Source organism: Pseudophryne corroboree, chromosome 2 (assembly GCF_028390025.1).
Source record: "Pseudophryne corroboree isolate aPseCor3 chromosome 2, aPseCor3.hap2, whole genome shotgun sequence".
In the NCBI taxonomy this organism is placed as follows: domain Eukaryota; kingdom Metazoa; phylum Chordata; class Amphibia; order Anura; family Myobatrachidae; genus Pseudophryne; species Pseudophryne corroboree.
Genome location: NC_086445.1, coordinates 632,883,380 through 632,896,787, shown reverse-complemented (window position 1 = coordinate 632,896,787; position 13,408 = coordinate 632,883,380). Strand labels below are relative to the sequence as shown.

The 13,408-nt window shown below is 47.4% G+C and overlaps 1 protein-coding gene across 2 annotated transcripts in view; it reads left to right on the top strand.

Moving 5' to 3' along the window:
- Positions 1–13,408, top strand: part of DEF6 (DEF6 guanine nucleotide exchange factor) — a 299,363-nt gene that overhangs the window by 85,184 nt on the left and 200,771 nt on the right. For both annotated transcript variants that reach the window (XM_063954909.1, XM_063954910.1), the window contains exons 2-3: positions 560–700; positions 836–1,012. In XM_063954909.1, the coding sequence (XP_063810979.1) occupies positions 560–700; positions 836–1,012 (318 nt within the window). The remainder of the gene's footprint in view (positions 1–559; positions 701–835; positions 1,013–13,408) is intronic.

Sequence of the window (13,408 nt, the reverse complement as noted above, 5' to 3'; positions counted from 1 at the left end):
CAGAGCTTCTCTCTGGTAAATGGTGTTTTTTTTTTTGTTTTGTTTTTTGCATCCCAATGTGAACCCCAAAGTGTTAGGGACTTGCTCGATAGAGGTGACCTCGACGCGGTGAGCAAGCCCATATCATTGGCCAATTATATGCTAACAACCTCTTATATTATATATTGTAATTTACAGTAATGATTGTATCTGCACCCATTTCTTCCCCTGTATTGACACATCTAAATCACTACTGCACCTCTCTGTGTATGCACAGTATAATGCCTGAGCGTAGAAATGTTTAGGGATTTATACACACATGCAGTAGCAAAAAATGGCTGAACTCTGAACATTGGCAATGTGTGTGACTCAGAAACAGCATTTCCCACCCCATACTTCAAGTTCATTAATAAAGACAAAGGAATGAAGGAGAACCCTCCTAAATGTTAGGTAGGGAACCTTTTAGTCCAAGAAGAACATTACGTACATTGCTGATTTTATGACCAGTGAAAGAGAAAATTATGTATTGATGAAAAATGTCTTTGTATTAGACAATGAGCTGTGCTTTTCATTTACCCAGGTGTTATCGCACAATCTGTACACTGTTCTGTGCATTCCTCATGATCCAGTGGCTCTGGAAGATCATTTCCGCGATGATGATGACGGACCTGTTTCCAGTCAGGGTTATATGCCTTATTTGAACCAGTATATACTGGACAAGGTGAGAGAGATTTTTTTTTCTTATGTAATTTCCCCATCATTAATTTCTTCTTCATTGTTTCTGTATGAAATAACAAGCTATGATGCTTGTTTCCATTTCCTATGTTAATATTTAGCTAATTTCATTTGGTATTAGGTGGTAGAAGGTACATTTGTAAAAGAAAGCTTCCATGAGTTGTGCTGGACTCTGACCGCCAAGAAGAACTATCGCCCAGCAGGAACTGTGCTGCCTAATGGAGATGCTTTTCGTCTCTGGTGTCTTTTCAACTACCTGTCGGAAGATACATACCCACTCGTCATGGTCACTGATGAGGTGAAGCAGAAATGTTTCATGTGTGTTTATGTGCGCGTTAGTTAGCAACTGTATTACCATTTCAAATTGCCCATAGACTCTATTCTTAGCCACAGTGCGTAAAGGCCCCCATACATCTCTGGATTGTTGCAATTTCCAGTCCCCCCCCCCCCCCCTCCACACACACACACACACACCTAGGGTTGGAGAATCAGGACTATTCACCAAGTTGAAAAATCTCGATTCCCCAATACCTACTGTACCAAAACCGGTTGGTTTTGGCATATCTGGGATTTTTAACATGAACAATTTCCCTGATTCCCAGGTGGATTGATGATCATTGATGGCCGCCGAACGGTACTTCCGTCGGGGAATCGAGGAAACTGCTGGCAGATGTATGGGGACCTTAAGCCGCTGCTAGGCGAAGTTGTTTCCATGGGATGTTGGGGAGTCCTCAAATTTATCCTAACGGGTCTATTGGCGGTTATGGGCTAATTTAGTGATATGAGTGTGTCTGAGCAGGTTATGGTTTGGTATTTAATTTCCTTTGGGGATTGTTTTGGGGAGGATTTGTGATAGTTGTTTGTTTATTTATTTATTAATTAAATTAATAGAGTTTCTTATCGTGCAGCATATTTTGTGGCTTTTCCGTTCTAGCTTTGCACTTTCCCAAACTTTTACTGAAATCTTACCCATGGTCATTATGAGTTCAAGTATGTGCTTTTTAAAAAAAACAAAAACAGCTACAACAGACCACATATTACATGCACAAAAAGTCAAGATCCTTCAAAAACAGACTCAGGACTTAGCTGTTTATCAAGCATTTCACTATGGGCTAATTCAGACCTGATCCGTGCTGTGCTTGTTCGCACAGCAGCAATCAGGCCTGAACTGCGCATGCGCCGCCGGCTGTCTTAGCCCAGCGATCGCCTCTGCCTGAATGACAGGCAGAGGCTGCCACTAGGCGGGTGGGCTGGCGGCGTTTAACCGCCGTTTAGGGAGCGTGGTCTGAGCGACGCAGGCATGCCTGGACCGTTGGGAAGGCGGGCTGCGGCTGCTGCGACCCAGACTGCGACGAGTAGCTCCCTGCCACCGTGCAGCAGCTGCGCTGGCTGGGAGCTACTCCTCCAGTACAAAAGCATCAACGCTGTGCAATGCTTTCGTACTTGTACGACGGGGGTACGGCCTGACATGCGGGGTGGACTAACCCTGGCTGGGTGTCCCCCCGCATGTCAGTGTGACTGATCGTAGATGTGCTAAATTTAGCACATCTTTGATCAGGTCTGAATCACAACCAATGTCCCTTTTTGGTTTATAAAAAAAAAAAAAGTTAACCCAAATGCTTAGTTCTCTTTTCTGTTAAGATTATCATGTATATTGTGGGGGGTTTTAATTGCAAATGTAAAGCACTTTGAGTCCTATTGGGAGAAAAGTTCTATATGAATATTATTATTATTATTATTATTATTATTATTATTTTATTATTATTATGATGATAACAAACCGATGTCAGGAATACAAGAGCTCTGAAAAAGTCACAGGATAAGCCAGTATCAAAATCTGGAAAAATGGAAGTAAACACACTCTGGACATAGCTAGTTGAACCTATATGTATATGACAATGCTGGATTGCTTGAATGGGCATTTATGCATTAGGACCTAGACATCTGAATGGACGTGATTATTATTTATGACTGATATCACAGCAACTCATAACTATATTCTCAGCTTTTTGACTTATATGTGTAACTATCATGACTCTGTCCTAAGGATGTTTGCTGCTTACTTTTTGTCTTAAATCTATAAAGAAAGAGAAACCTAAATTATGACCCAGCATGCATCATAACATACATACAGCAAAAGGTTATGTTGCTCTGCATGTAACACAAGTTTGAGCTCTGTTGATTTATAAAATTCCCTGTGATTAACTTGGTTTTACATCTTTACCTGCCGGTTATGAAATGGTAGTGCATCCCAACTAGTCCATCAAAATTTATAATGCACATAAAATAACCTTAAGAGGCAGTCTGCCCATAATATAAAGTCAAATAAAAATGTATTCAAATGAGATTTGTGTATATTTAAGTAAGTGTTTATACTGTGCACAGATTGTCATATATTCTTATTCTTTTTATTCCAACACAGGCATGTAATACGGGGGGGTCCGGATGATAGATCATCAATAGGTTAACACGATATGGGCCCTCATTCCGAGTTGTTCGCTCATTGCCGCTATATTGCGATTAGTAGCTTACTGCGCATGCGCAAGGTTCGCAGAGCGCATGCGCTTAGTTATTTTACACAAAAGTTAGGTATTTTACTCACGGCATAACAAGGATTTTTCATCGTTCTGGTGATCGTACTGTGATTGACAGGAAGTGGGTGTTTCTGGGTGGAAACTTGCTGTTTTCTGGGCGTGTGCGAAAACACGCTGGCGTTTCTGGGAAAAACGCGGGAGTGTCTGAAGAAACGGGGGAGTGTCTGGGCGAACGCTGGGTGTGTTTGTGACGTCAAACCAGGAACGAAACTGACTGAACTGATCGCAATGGCTGAGTAAGTCTCGAGCTACTCAGAAACTGCTAAGAAATTTCTATTCGCAATTCTGCAAATCTTTCGTTCGCAATTCTGCTAAGCTAAGATACACTCCCAGAGTGCGGCGGCTTAGCATGTGCAATGCTGCTAAAAGCAGCTAGCGAGCGAACAACTCGGAATGAGTGCCTTGGTCGACAGGGTCAAACGGTCGACAGTGCTTAAGGTTGACAGGTTCAAAAGGTCGATATGACTGGTCAACACATATATTTTTCAACTTCTGCTTGATTTACCATCCAAGTGGAGTACGATTGGGAATAGTAACGTTGGCTGAAGCGTGGCGAGGTCACCTATCATGAAACATAGAAACTGACACCAAAAAAAGATAAAAACGTGTCATCCTTTTCTGTGTCCACCATTATGTCGACTTTTCGACCCTTATGACCTTTTGTACTTGTCGACCTTTTTCTACTGTTTACCTTTTCTATGTCAACCTTTTGACCCTATCAACCTAATGCATGTCGATCATATGGGGTCAACCTAATAACGGTCTACCTAAGTCCTATTGATTTTTTATGCCACACCTGTAATAGTGATAGCACTCGCATGCCTCACCCAGCAGTGAGCATGGCTCTGGGCTGGCTGCTCTCACAATTGTTAATAAATAACGAACATCTATGTATAGTTCCTCTTTCCTTATCTCAGGCCCAAGCAATTATAACCTTTGTGTTCACAGACAACTCTTCACAGACGCCCTCCTTGTTTGCAAATACAAAAGTGTCAGATGGATAGCAGTGTTCATTAGAGTAATGGAAATGGTAGCAGTCACACGACACTTTTTTTCTTATGCTAATAATTTCTTTTTAATTATAGACCTAGAATTTGTTTATTTCTGCTGCGAGGTACACTGGGCTCCACAAGGAATAACATCGGGGTGTAGAGTAGGATCTTGATCCGAGGCACCAACAGACTCAAAGCTTTTGACTGTTCCCAAGCTGCACAGCGCTGCCTCCTCTATAACCCCGCCTCCATGCCAGTGAGCTCAGTTTGTAGTTGGTGCCTGCAGTAGCAGGTCACTTAACAGGAGGCTGCTTTAAGCAGCCTATTCTTAGCTTTAACTTTAACAAAAAGAAGAGTATTTTACAAGGGCTGCAGCAGGCTGTGTCTGATAGACGTCTCTGCCGCAGCTCCATCACCCCCAGCAGCGCTGTATACTCCCGCGCCGTGGTTGCGGGGTCACTACAGTGGAGGCGCCGGATTCTTCCTCTCTCTGCCCGTGAGTCACACACACGCCGCCGTCTCCCGGATGTCGGGGCTGCTGTCAAGAGGGAGGTAAGGGGCTTCTGTGCCACACTTTGCACCGCAATCCTGCACGGCTGTAGGAGGCGGGCCGCGCGCGCTGGCGTGGACACGGATTACTGGGCTAATGTTCCACTAGCCACCATGGTGATTCTGTATGGGCACAGGTCAGGGGGGACGTTGTACCATTACCCCCCCCGCTTTCTTTACTGCCCGCACACCCGGTGGGGATGCCAGCAGGGGGAGCAGGCTGGACCTGAGGCCCCTCCCCCCTGGCCTCAGGGCGCCATTTCTGCAATGTTCCCGCCCTGGAGCTGCTTCCTTCTCCCTCACACCCGGTCAGAAGCCATTACAAACAGAGCCTTGCTGTTCCTGGGATTGCTGGGGCAAATCCTCCTCTGTGGAACCGCTTGACTGCCAGTGCTGTGCTTCCTACAGGACACTTGAGTGTTCTACCTGTCACTGTCACTGCGACTGTGTTAGTTAAGAGAGAGTGCATACTGTCAGGGTTGTCTGGTACAAACACCCTGTGATATACATCCAGTGCCTACTTGTTATATCTATTGTTATCACATATAGCCATACTGAGTATTACTTTGTATTGCTAGTCCAGTGCAGTTTATGGTACATAGGCCCTCATTCCGAGTTGATCGGTCGCAAGGCGATTTTAGCAGAGTTACACACGCTAAGCCGCCGCCTACTGGGAGTGAATCTTAGCTTCTTAAAATTGCGAACGATGTATTCGCAATATTGCGATTACAAACTACTTAGCAGTTTCAGAGTAGCTTCAGACTTACTCGGCATCTGCGATCAGTTCAGTGCTTGTCGTTCCTGGTTTGACGTCACAAACACACCCAGCGTTCGCCCAGACACTCCCCCGTTTCTCCGGCCACTCCTGCGTTTTTTCCGGAAACGGTAGCGTTTCTATCCACACGCCCATAAAACGCCGTGTTTCCGCCCAGTAACACCCATTTCCTGTCAATCACACTACGATCGCCGGAGCGAAGAAAAAGCCGTGAGTAAAAATACTATCTTCATTGTTAAATTACTTGGCGCAGTCGCAGTGCGAATATTGCGCATGCGTACTAAGCGGAATTTCACTGCGATGCGATGAAAATTACCGAGCGAACGACTCGGAATGAGGGCCATAATATCTGCATGGTACGTTTGCAACTATATACGTGTGTGTGCATGTAGCTGCTGCGTGGTTGCCTTATTGCAGGGTATTTCACTCAGCGTGCTATTCCTATATTACTATACCTGTGGGGGCCAAGTGTTTCAGGTTTTCTCTGATGATAATATAGGATTGTTTCACAATATATACTACTGGGGTATTTTTTACTTGTGAATTATACCATATGTTCTATTCCTATTGAACCCTCGGTCTGTGCCAGCTTCAGCTGTTTCTCTGAGAGTTCTTATTAGGTATAGTGCTGCTACAAAAAAAATAAAATACAAATTTTTGTACCGGGTTGCCCATTACTGTGCGCATTGTTATGTCTGCTACACGTGGCAACGACGTTGGGGCCTCCCACACTGCGTGGTAGTGAGGCCACTGACGGAATGGAGGATAATTTAGCAGCTGTGAGTTCAGGTTCAGGAGCTTCCTTGCCCCCCAGTGGGTCGGTAGCACTCGGGGCATCACAAGAACCACCTCGGGCTACATTTTCCACATTGTTAAACGCGCTTGTAACTAAATTGACGCCCCCTGTGGGACCACCTGTGCCGCTACCACAGATTATGGTCCCCGCTGTGAACCCGCCATGGGCGGATCAGCTTTCCACTCAGTTACAGCATTTGAACCGATCCATGTCCAAATCTAAGGGTCACTCTCGCCCACATAAGACTAAGTCGTCTTCTAAAAGAGCCATTACCACCTCCCGATCCGCGGCCTTAACTGACACGTCCTCCTCCGAGGACGGTGCTTATACTGACCCCTCGGACACGGACGCTGATGTTTCAGATGGGGAGGGGAAATCGTCCGTGGATGTCTCGGATTTGATTGAGGCGATACGGCTCATTCTTCAGGTGTCAGCGTCCGGGGTCTTACCGGAACGCTGGGGCCGCGGGGCGGTCTTCACGGGCGGCCGGGCAGCGGCGGTGGAGGGCTGCGGCGCTGGGTTCAAGGGTACAGGCAGCGGTAATGGTGTTGAGGGGGTCCGCTCGTGGCGGCGGGACGCCGCTGCAGCAGCTCGCTCTCGCTAAGCCGTTGCCTAGGAGACCAGGGGCAGTGAGCAGCATGTTGTCAGAAAAGGTCTGCATTACTGGGCGCCGCCATGTTGGAGACCAAGTTTCTGACATAATTCCTGTTCCTAGTTTTCCAGCCAATCCAGGGAGACTTCTTCCTATAAAAGGGGGCTGGTTTAGGACAGGGATGCCAGTGCTACAAGTTACAACCCTGTTGTAGGTGCTTTAGCCTGTGCTCCCAGGATTCCTGCTGTATTCTGGTACTTCTAACCCTGCTTTGCCAGTTCTCAGTTGCTGCTGCAGTTTTCCCGTTCCTAGCCTGCTGCTGCCCGTGGAGACGCTCTTGGAAAACCCGGTTCAGTAAGACCCTTTGGGCACGGACGACCCCGGGTCTCTTGCCTCGTCCTCCAAGCCACAGTCCGCATATTCTTGCTTCCAGCCAAGTCCTCGAACCACCATTCACAGTCCTCAGCTCGTTATCTCCAGCTTCATCTTTCAAGCCACAGTCTACAGTTCTCAGTCTCCAGTCACGACCCAAACTACCGTCCACAGTTCTCAGCTCCTCTACCGCAGTTTCATCTCATAAGTCGCAGTCCACGGTTCTTGTCTTCAGCCTCGTTTTACTCTCACCCACAGTTCCACAGTTCTTTGTCTACGACCACGTTCTCAAGTCACCGTTCATCAACCTCAGTTTTCTACCTCTGCTCTGTACATAATACTTTCCATTGACTCTCAAACTCCGCCTACATCCTTCATTGCTCCGTATCCCATGCAAAGGAACTATATCCAACCCCCTCATTTTGTTCTTCCCCAGCCTGCTACCTCCTTGGGCAAGTCTCAACTGCCGGATCCCCAAACTTTACTAGACGTGACATCAGGTGGCTGATGATTCTGAGCCTGAGACTGTCTCTAAGAAACCTGATAGATTTAAGCGTAAGAAGGTGGTTAAGCAGGTTCTACCCTACTCTAAACACCTGATTGACATACGTCAGGAATCCTGGGAAAATCCGGGGACAAAGTTTACACCGAATAAGAGACTGTTGGCTCGCTATCCTCTCTCTGTGGAGGTGTGTAAAATTTGGGAAACCTCTCCGCCTGTAGATTCTCATGTGGCGCGTATGGTTGTTTCCTCTGCCCTGCCAGTAACTACCGTCACCTCTCTGAAGGAACTGACGGATCGTCGGGTGGAGGGCTGTTTAAAAGTGATTTATACCCTTTCTGGGGCTGTACAAAGGCCAACTATTGCAGCGACTTGGGCTGCTGAAGCTGTTGAAGCGTGGGCTCAGGAACTCGAGGTGGTACTGCCTTCTGATGCATCTGAGCATGCTCGACAATGTCTCTCATATATTGCCACGGCTTCTCTGTACCTTAAAGAGGCGGCCTCCGATGCCGGGGTGCTCGTGGCCAAGGCTGCTACTGCGTCCGTTTTGGCGAGACGTATCCTTTGGTTGAGATCCTGGTCGGTGGATTTGGATTCCAGAAAGACCCTGGAGGTATTTCCTTTCAAGGGAGACATTCTCTTTGGAGAAGACCGCAATAAGATTGTGGCTCATCTGGCTACTGCTAAAACAGCTTGCCTACCTAGTACGGCTCCTTCAGTACAGAAGGCTAAAAGCGCTTTCCCTCGGCCCTTTCATACTCCAGGTAAAGCAAAAGGTAGGCGTACCCAAAGCAAGCCCGTGCTTCCAGGCCTGCCAAGCCCAGACCGAAGTGTGCTTGGGCTGCCCGTAAGCCAGCTTCGAAAACCGATAAGCCGACCGCATGACGGGGCGGGCCTCCCTCTGGGGGGAATCCTAGGGTTGGGGGCCGACTTCTAGGTTTTACCCAGGAATGGTTGGAGACCACTTTGGATACCTGGGTGAGGGAAGTCGTTGCTCGAGGTTACGCCATACCCTTCAGGAATCGCCCCCCTCATCGATTTTGCCTAACAGATGTGCCTCTGGATCCGGCAAAAGCAAACATGTTGCACTTGGTGGTACATTCCCTCCTGTCCACAGGAGTGGTGGTACAGGTGCCTCTGACTCAGAGGGGCAAGGGGCTCTATTCACCGCTGTTTCTAATCCCGAAACCGAATGGGTCCTCGCGGCCCATTCTCAATCTGAAATCCTTGAACAAGCATGTGCGAATCTCCAAGTTCCGTATGGAAACGCTGCGCTCTATTGTTCTTGCCATGGAGCCTGGGGACTATATGGACTCCCTAGACATACAGGATGCCTACCTACATATTCCTATTGTGGTATCTCATCAGCAGTACCTCGGTTTGCAGTGGGCAACCTTCATTACCAATTTCGGGCGTTACCTTTTGGTTTGACTATGGCTCCGCGGGTCTTTACCAAGGTTATGGCGGTCATGACGGCCACGCTACGCTGTCAGGGGGTCAGTATACTACCATACCTAGATGATTTGTTGATCCTGGCGAGTTCCTCAGAACTTCTCCTGTGTGCATGCCCACGGATGGCTGATCAACTGGAAGAAATCATCCCTGGTTCCGGCTCGGAACATGGACACCCACAACCAGCGGATGTTCCTGTCTCAAGAGAAAGTCCTGAAGCTCAGGACAAGTTCCGATGCTTCCTATCCCGTCCACAAGTGTCGATCCATTCGGCGATGCAAGTGCTAGGTCTCATGGTGTTGGCTTTCGATATGGTGGAGTATGCTCAATTCCATTCTCGCCCTCTGCAGAAGTTGATTCTGTCCAAGTGGGACGGCCTGCCTCACCAGATCAGATCTCACATGATCTCCCTATCTCCGGAGGTCCGTCTGTCCCTGAGTTGGTGGCTTCAGGACCAACGATTGAGCAGGGGCCGACCCTTCTGGATATCCAACTGGGTCCTGCTGACAACGGATGCCAGTCTTGAGAGGTTGGGACACGGTGTTGGAACAACACTCTCTCCAGGGTCGGTGGACTGAGGAGGAGTCTCTACTCCTGATAAACATTCTGGAAATGCGGGCAGTGTTCAAAACATTGACAATTGCCCTGCATCTGACCACGGTGGCGTACATGAATCATCAGGGCGGCACTCGAAGCCGCATAGCAATGAGGGAAGTATCAAGGATTCTTCAGTGGGCAGAACGCCATCTGCCGGCCATATCAGCAGTGTTCATTCTGGGCGTTCTGAACTGGAAGGCGGACTATCTCAGTCGTCAGGACGTGCATGCCGGAGAATGGAGCCTTCATCCAGAGGTGTTTCAACTTCTCGTGGACAAGTGAGGCCTCCCAGATGTGGACCTAATGGCGTCTCAACACAATCACAAGGTTCCGGTCTTCGGAGCAAGGACAAAGGGATCCTCAAGCAGCATTCGTGGATGCTTTGTCAATCCCATGGAAATTTCGGCTGCCGTATGTGTTCCCTCCCGTGTCACTACTGCCCAGAGAAATATGGAAGTTCAAGTAAGAAGGAGGAAACCTACTTCTAGTCGCTCCAGCGTGGCCTAGGCGGCACTGGTTCTCCGATCTACAGGGCCTCTCGTTGGATCGTTCCCTTCTACTTCCACAATGACCAGATCTCCTCGTTCAGGGCCCTTGTGTTTACAAGGTTTTGGCCCGTCTGGCTTTGACGGCGTGGCTCTTGAAGGGCCAAGGGTTTTCCTGAGGCGGTTGTTCAAACAATGTTGAAGGCCCGTAAGCCGGCTTCTGCTCTGATACACCATAGGGTCTGGAATGCTTACTTTACTTGGTGTGTGTCTCACAATCATGACGTTTTCAAGTTTAGTACGGCCAAGCTATTGGCTTTTCTACAACAAGGCCTGGATTTAGGCCTGCGTCTGGCCTCCCTCAAGGTTCACATCTCGGCTTTGTCGGTTTGGTTTAAGAGAAAGATCGCTACCCTGCCTGATGTCCATACATTAACAAGGGAAAAGGGGAAGGGGTGGGGATCAGTTGCACAGGAAGAGTATGAAAGAATATACCCCTAATATGAGTATAACATTGATTGTTTGTATATCATTAGGGGGTGCTACCACAGATCATAATTATGATGTAGGATAAAGGAAAAAGGAAAAGAGAGAAAAAGGGATCTGTCTTCGGTGCACTTGGAATGTAAAATTTAACTTTTATTTATCTATAAAACAGATGACACATTATACTTTAATGTATCCTGCTAATAAACTAGTATGCGAAATATTAAAATGACAGGTAGGTACATTAAGACAGCGATCTATAGTGAACAGACACAAAACAGATGCTCGGTTTTAACCAATCCATGTTTATTGTGTGTGTTTTTCTTTTTTTGTCTATATTTCAGTGTTGTTACACTTACACATATTTGTTATTTGTGATTTTAATATTTCGCATACTAGTTTACTAGCAGGGTATATTAAAGTATAATCTGTCATCTATTTTATAGATAAATAAATAAAAGTTAAATTTTACATTCCTAGTCCATACATTCACTCAGGGTGTGCTGAGGAGGGTGTGGTTCGTTTTATCGACAGTGTCTAGGTCGACCACTATAGGTCGCCAGTCACTAGGTCGACATGGATGGAAGGTCGACAGGGTTTCTAGGTCGACATGTGCTAGGTCGACAGGTCTAAAGGTCGACATGAGGATTTTATTTTTTTGGTGTTTTCTTCGTAGAGTGACCGGGATCCCAAATTAGTGCACCGCGTCCCCTCGCACGGCTCGCTTCGCTCGCCATGATTCGGGCATGGTGCCTTCGCTCGGCACACTTTACCGTTCCAATCGTAGTCCAAGTGGATCGTTAAGTATGAAAACATTCAAAAAAAGAAAAAAAATGTGAAAAACTCATGTCGACCTTTAGACCTGTCGACCTAGCACATGTCGACATAGAAACCCTGTCGACCTTCCATCCATGTCGACCTAGTGACTGTCGACCTATAGTGGTCGACCTAAACATTGTCGACCTAGACACTGTCGATCTTTAGACCGGATCCCGCTGAGGATTCAGCCTCCTTATGTGCCACCTGTGGCCCCTTGGGATCTGTCGGTGGTTTTGGAGGCTTTACATGAATCCCCGTTTGAGCCTCTTACTTCTGCTTACCTTTAGTGGCTTTCCCTTAAGGTGTTGTTTTTGCTGGCTATTGCTTCAGCTAGAAGGGTCTCGGACTTGGGTGCCTTATCCTATAAGTCCCCCTATTTGATTTTTCACCGTGACCGGGCGGTTCTTCGGTTATTTACCCAAGGTGGTGTCTTCTTTCCACCTTAACCAGGAGATTGTGGTACCGGCCTTTAATTCTCCTGAGTTGTCTTCCAAAGAGCGGTCTTTGGATGTGGTACGGGCTCTCCATATTTATGTGAAGAGAACTTCCTCCGTTAGGAAATCCAATTCTCTTTTTGTGTTTGGTTTTCACAAACATGGTTGGCCTGCTTCTAAGCAGACATTGGCCAGATGAATTAGAATAGTGTTTGCACATGCTTATGTACAGGCCGGTCGTCCGGTTCCTGCTACCATCAAAGCCCATTCTACTCGGTCGGTTGGACCTTCTTGGGCGGCACACCGTGGTGCGACCTTTGAACAATTGTGCAAGCCGCCTATGTGGTCCTCGGGGAACACGTTTATTAGGTTCTATGCCTTTGATACTGCCGCTTCCCAGGATGCTTCCTTTGGACGCCGGGTTCTTGTGCCCGCTACAGTGCGTCCCCTACCATAAGGAACTGCTTTGGGACATCCCCGATGTTATTCCTTGTGGAGCCCAGTGTACCCTGCAGCAGAAAACAAGATTTATGGTAAGAACTTACTATTGTTAAATCTCTTTCTGCGAAGTACACTGGGCTCCACAAGGCGCCCACCCTGACGCACTTAGCTTTTTTGGGTTGGTATTGGCATAGCCGCTGACACCGTCTCCTGCGGTGAGTGTGTGGTGTAATTGGCTACGAGCGGTTGTCCTCTCTGGTACCTGCTACTGCATTGGGCTGGTTCACTAAACTGAGCTCACTGGCATGGAGGCGGGGTTATAGAGGAGGCGGCGTTGTGCATCTTGGGAACAGTCTAAAGCTTTGAGCCTGTTGCTGCCTCGGATCAAGATCCTACTCTACACCCCGATGTTATTCCTTGTGGAGCCCAGTGTACCTCGCAGAATGAGATTTAACAGTGGTGAGTTCTTACCATAAATCTCGTTTTCTCCACAAATCCGGACAACAGGTGTCAAGCCATCTGTTGCCTCTGTCAATCTGTAATAATTAGGGGTTAGGATGTTAACCACCTAGGAACATTCTCCCTTATACGTCACATGCAGCGCATTCATCATAAGTCAGTGTCAAGTTGTGAAACTTTGGGTAAGAGCGTAAGCAGTCCACTGACCCCTAAATCCCTTCTTCCTCCTGTACCCTGCAAGCCACACCACCAACTCCCTCAACGTCAACTTCCTCCTCAGTCAGGAATGTCAGTAGTACTGCAGGCCATGTCACTGTCAATACTGAGGAGTCCTCTCCTAACCGGGATT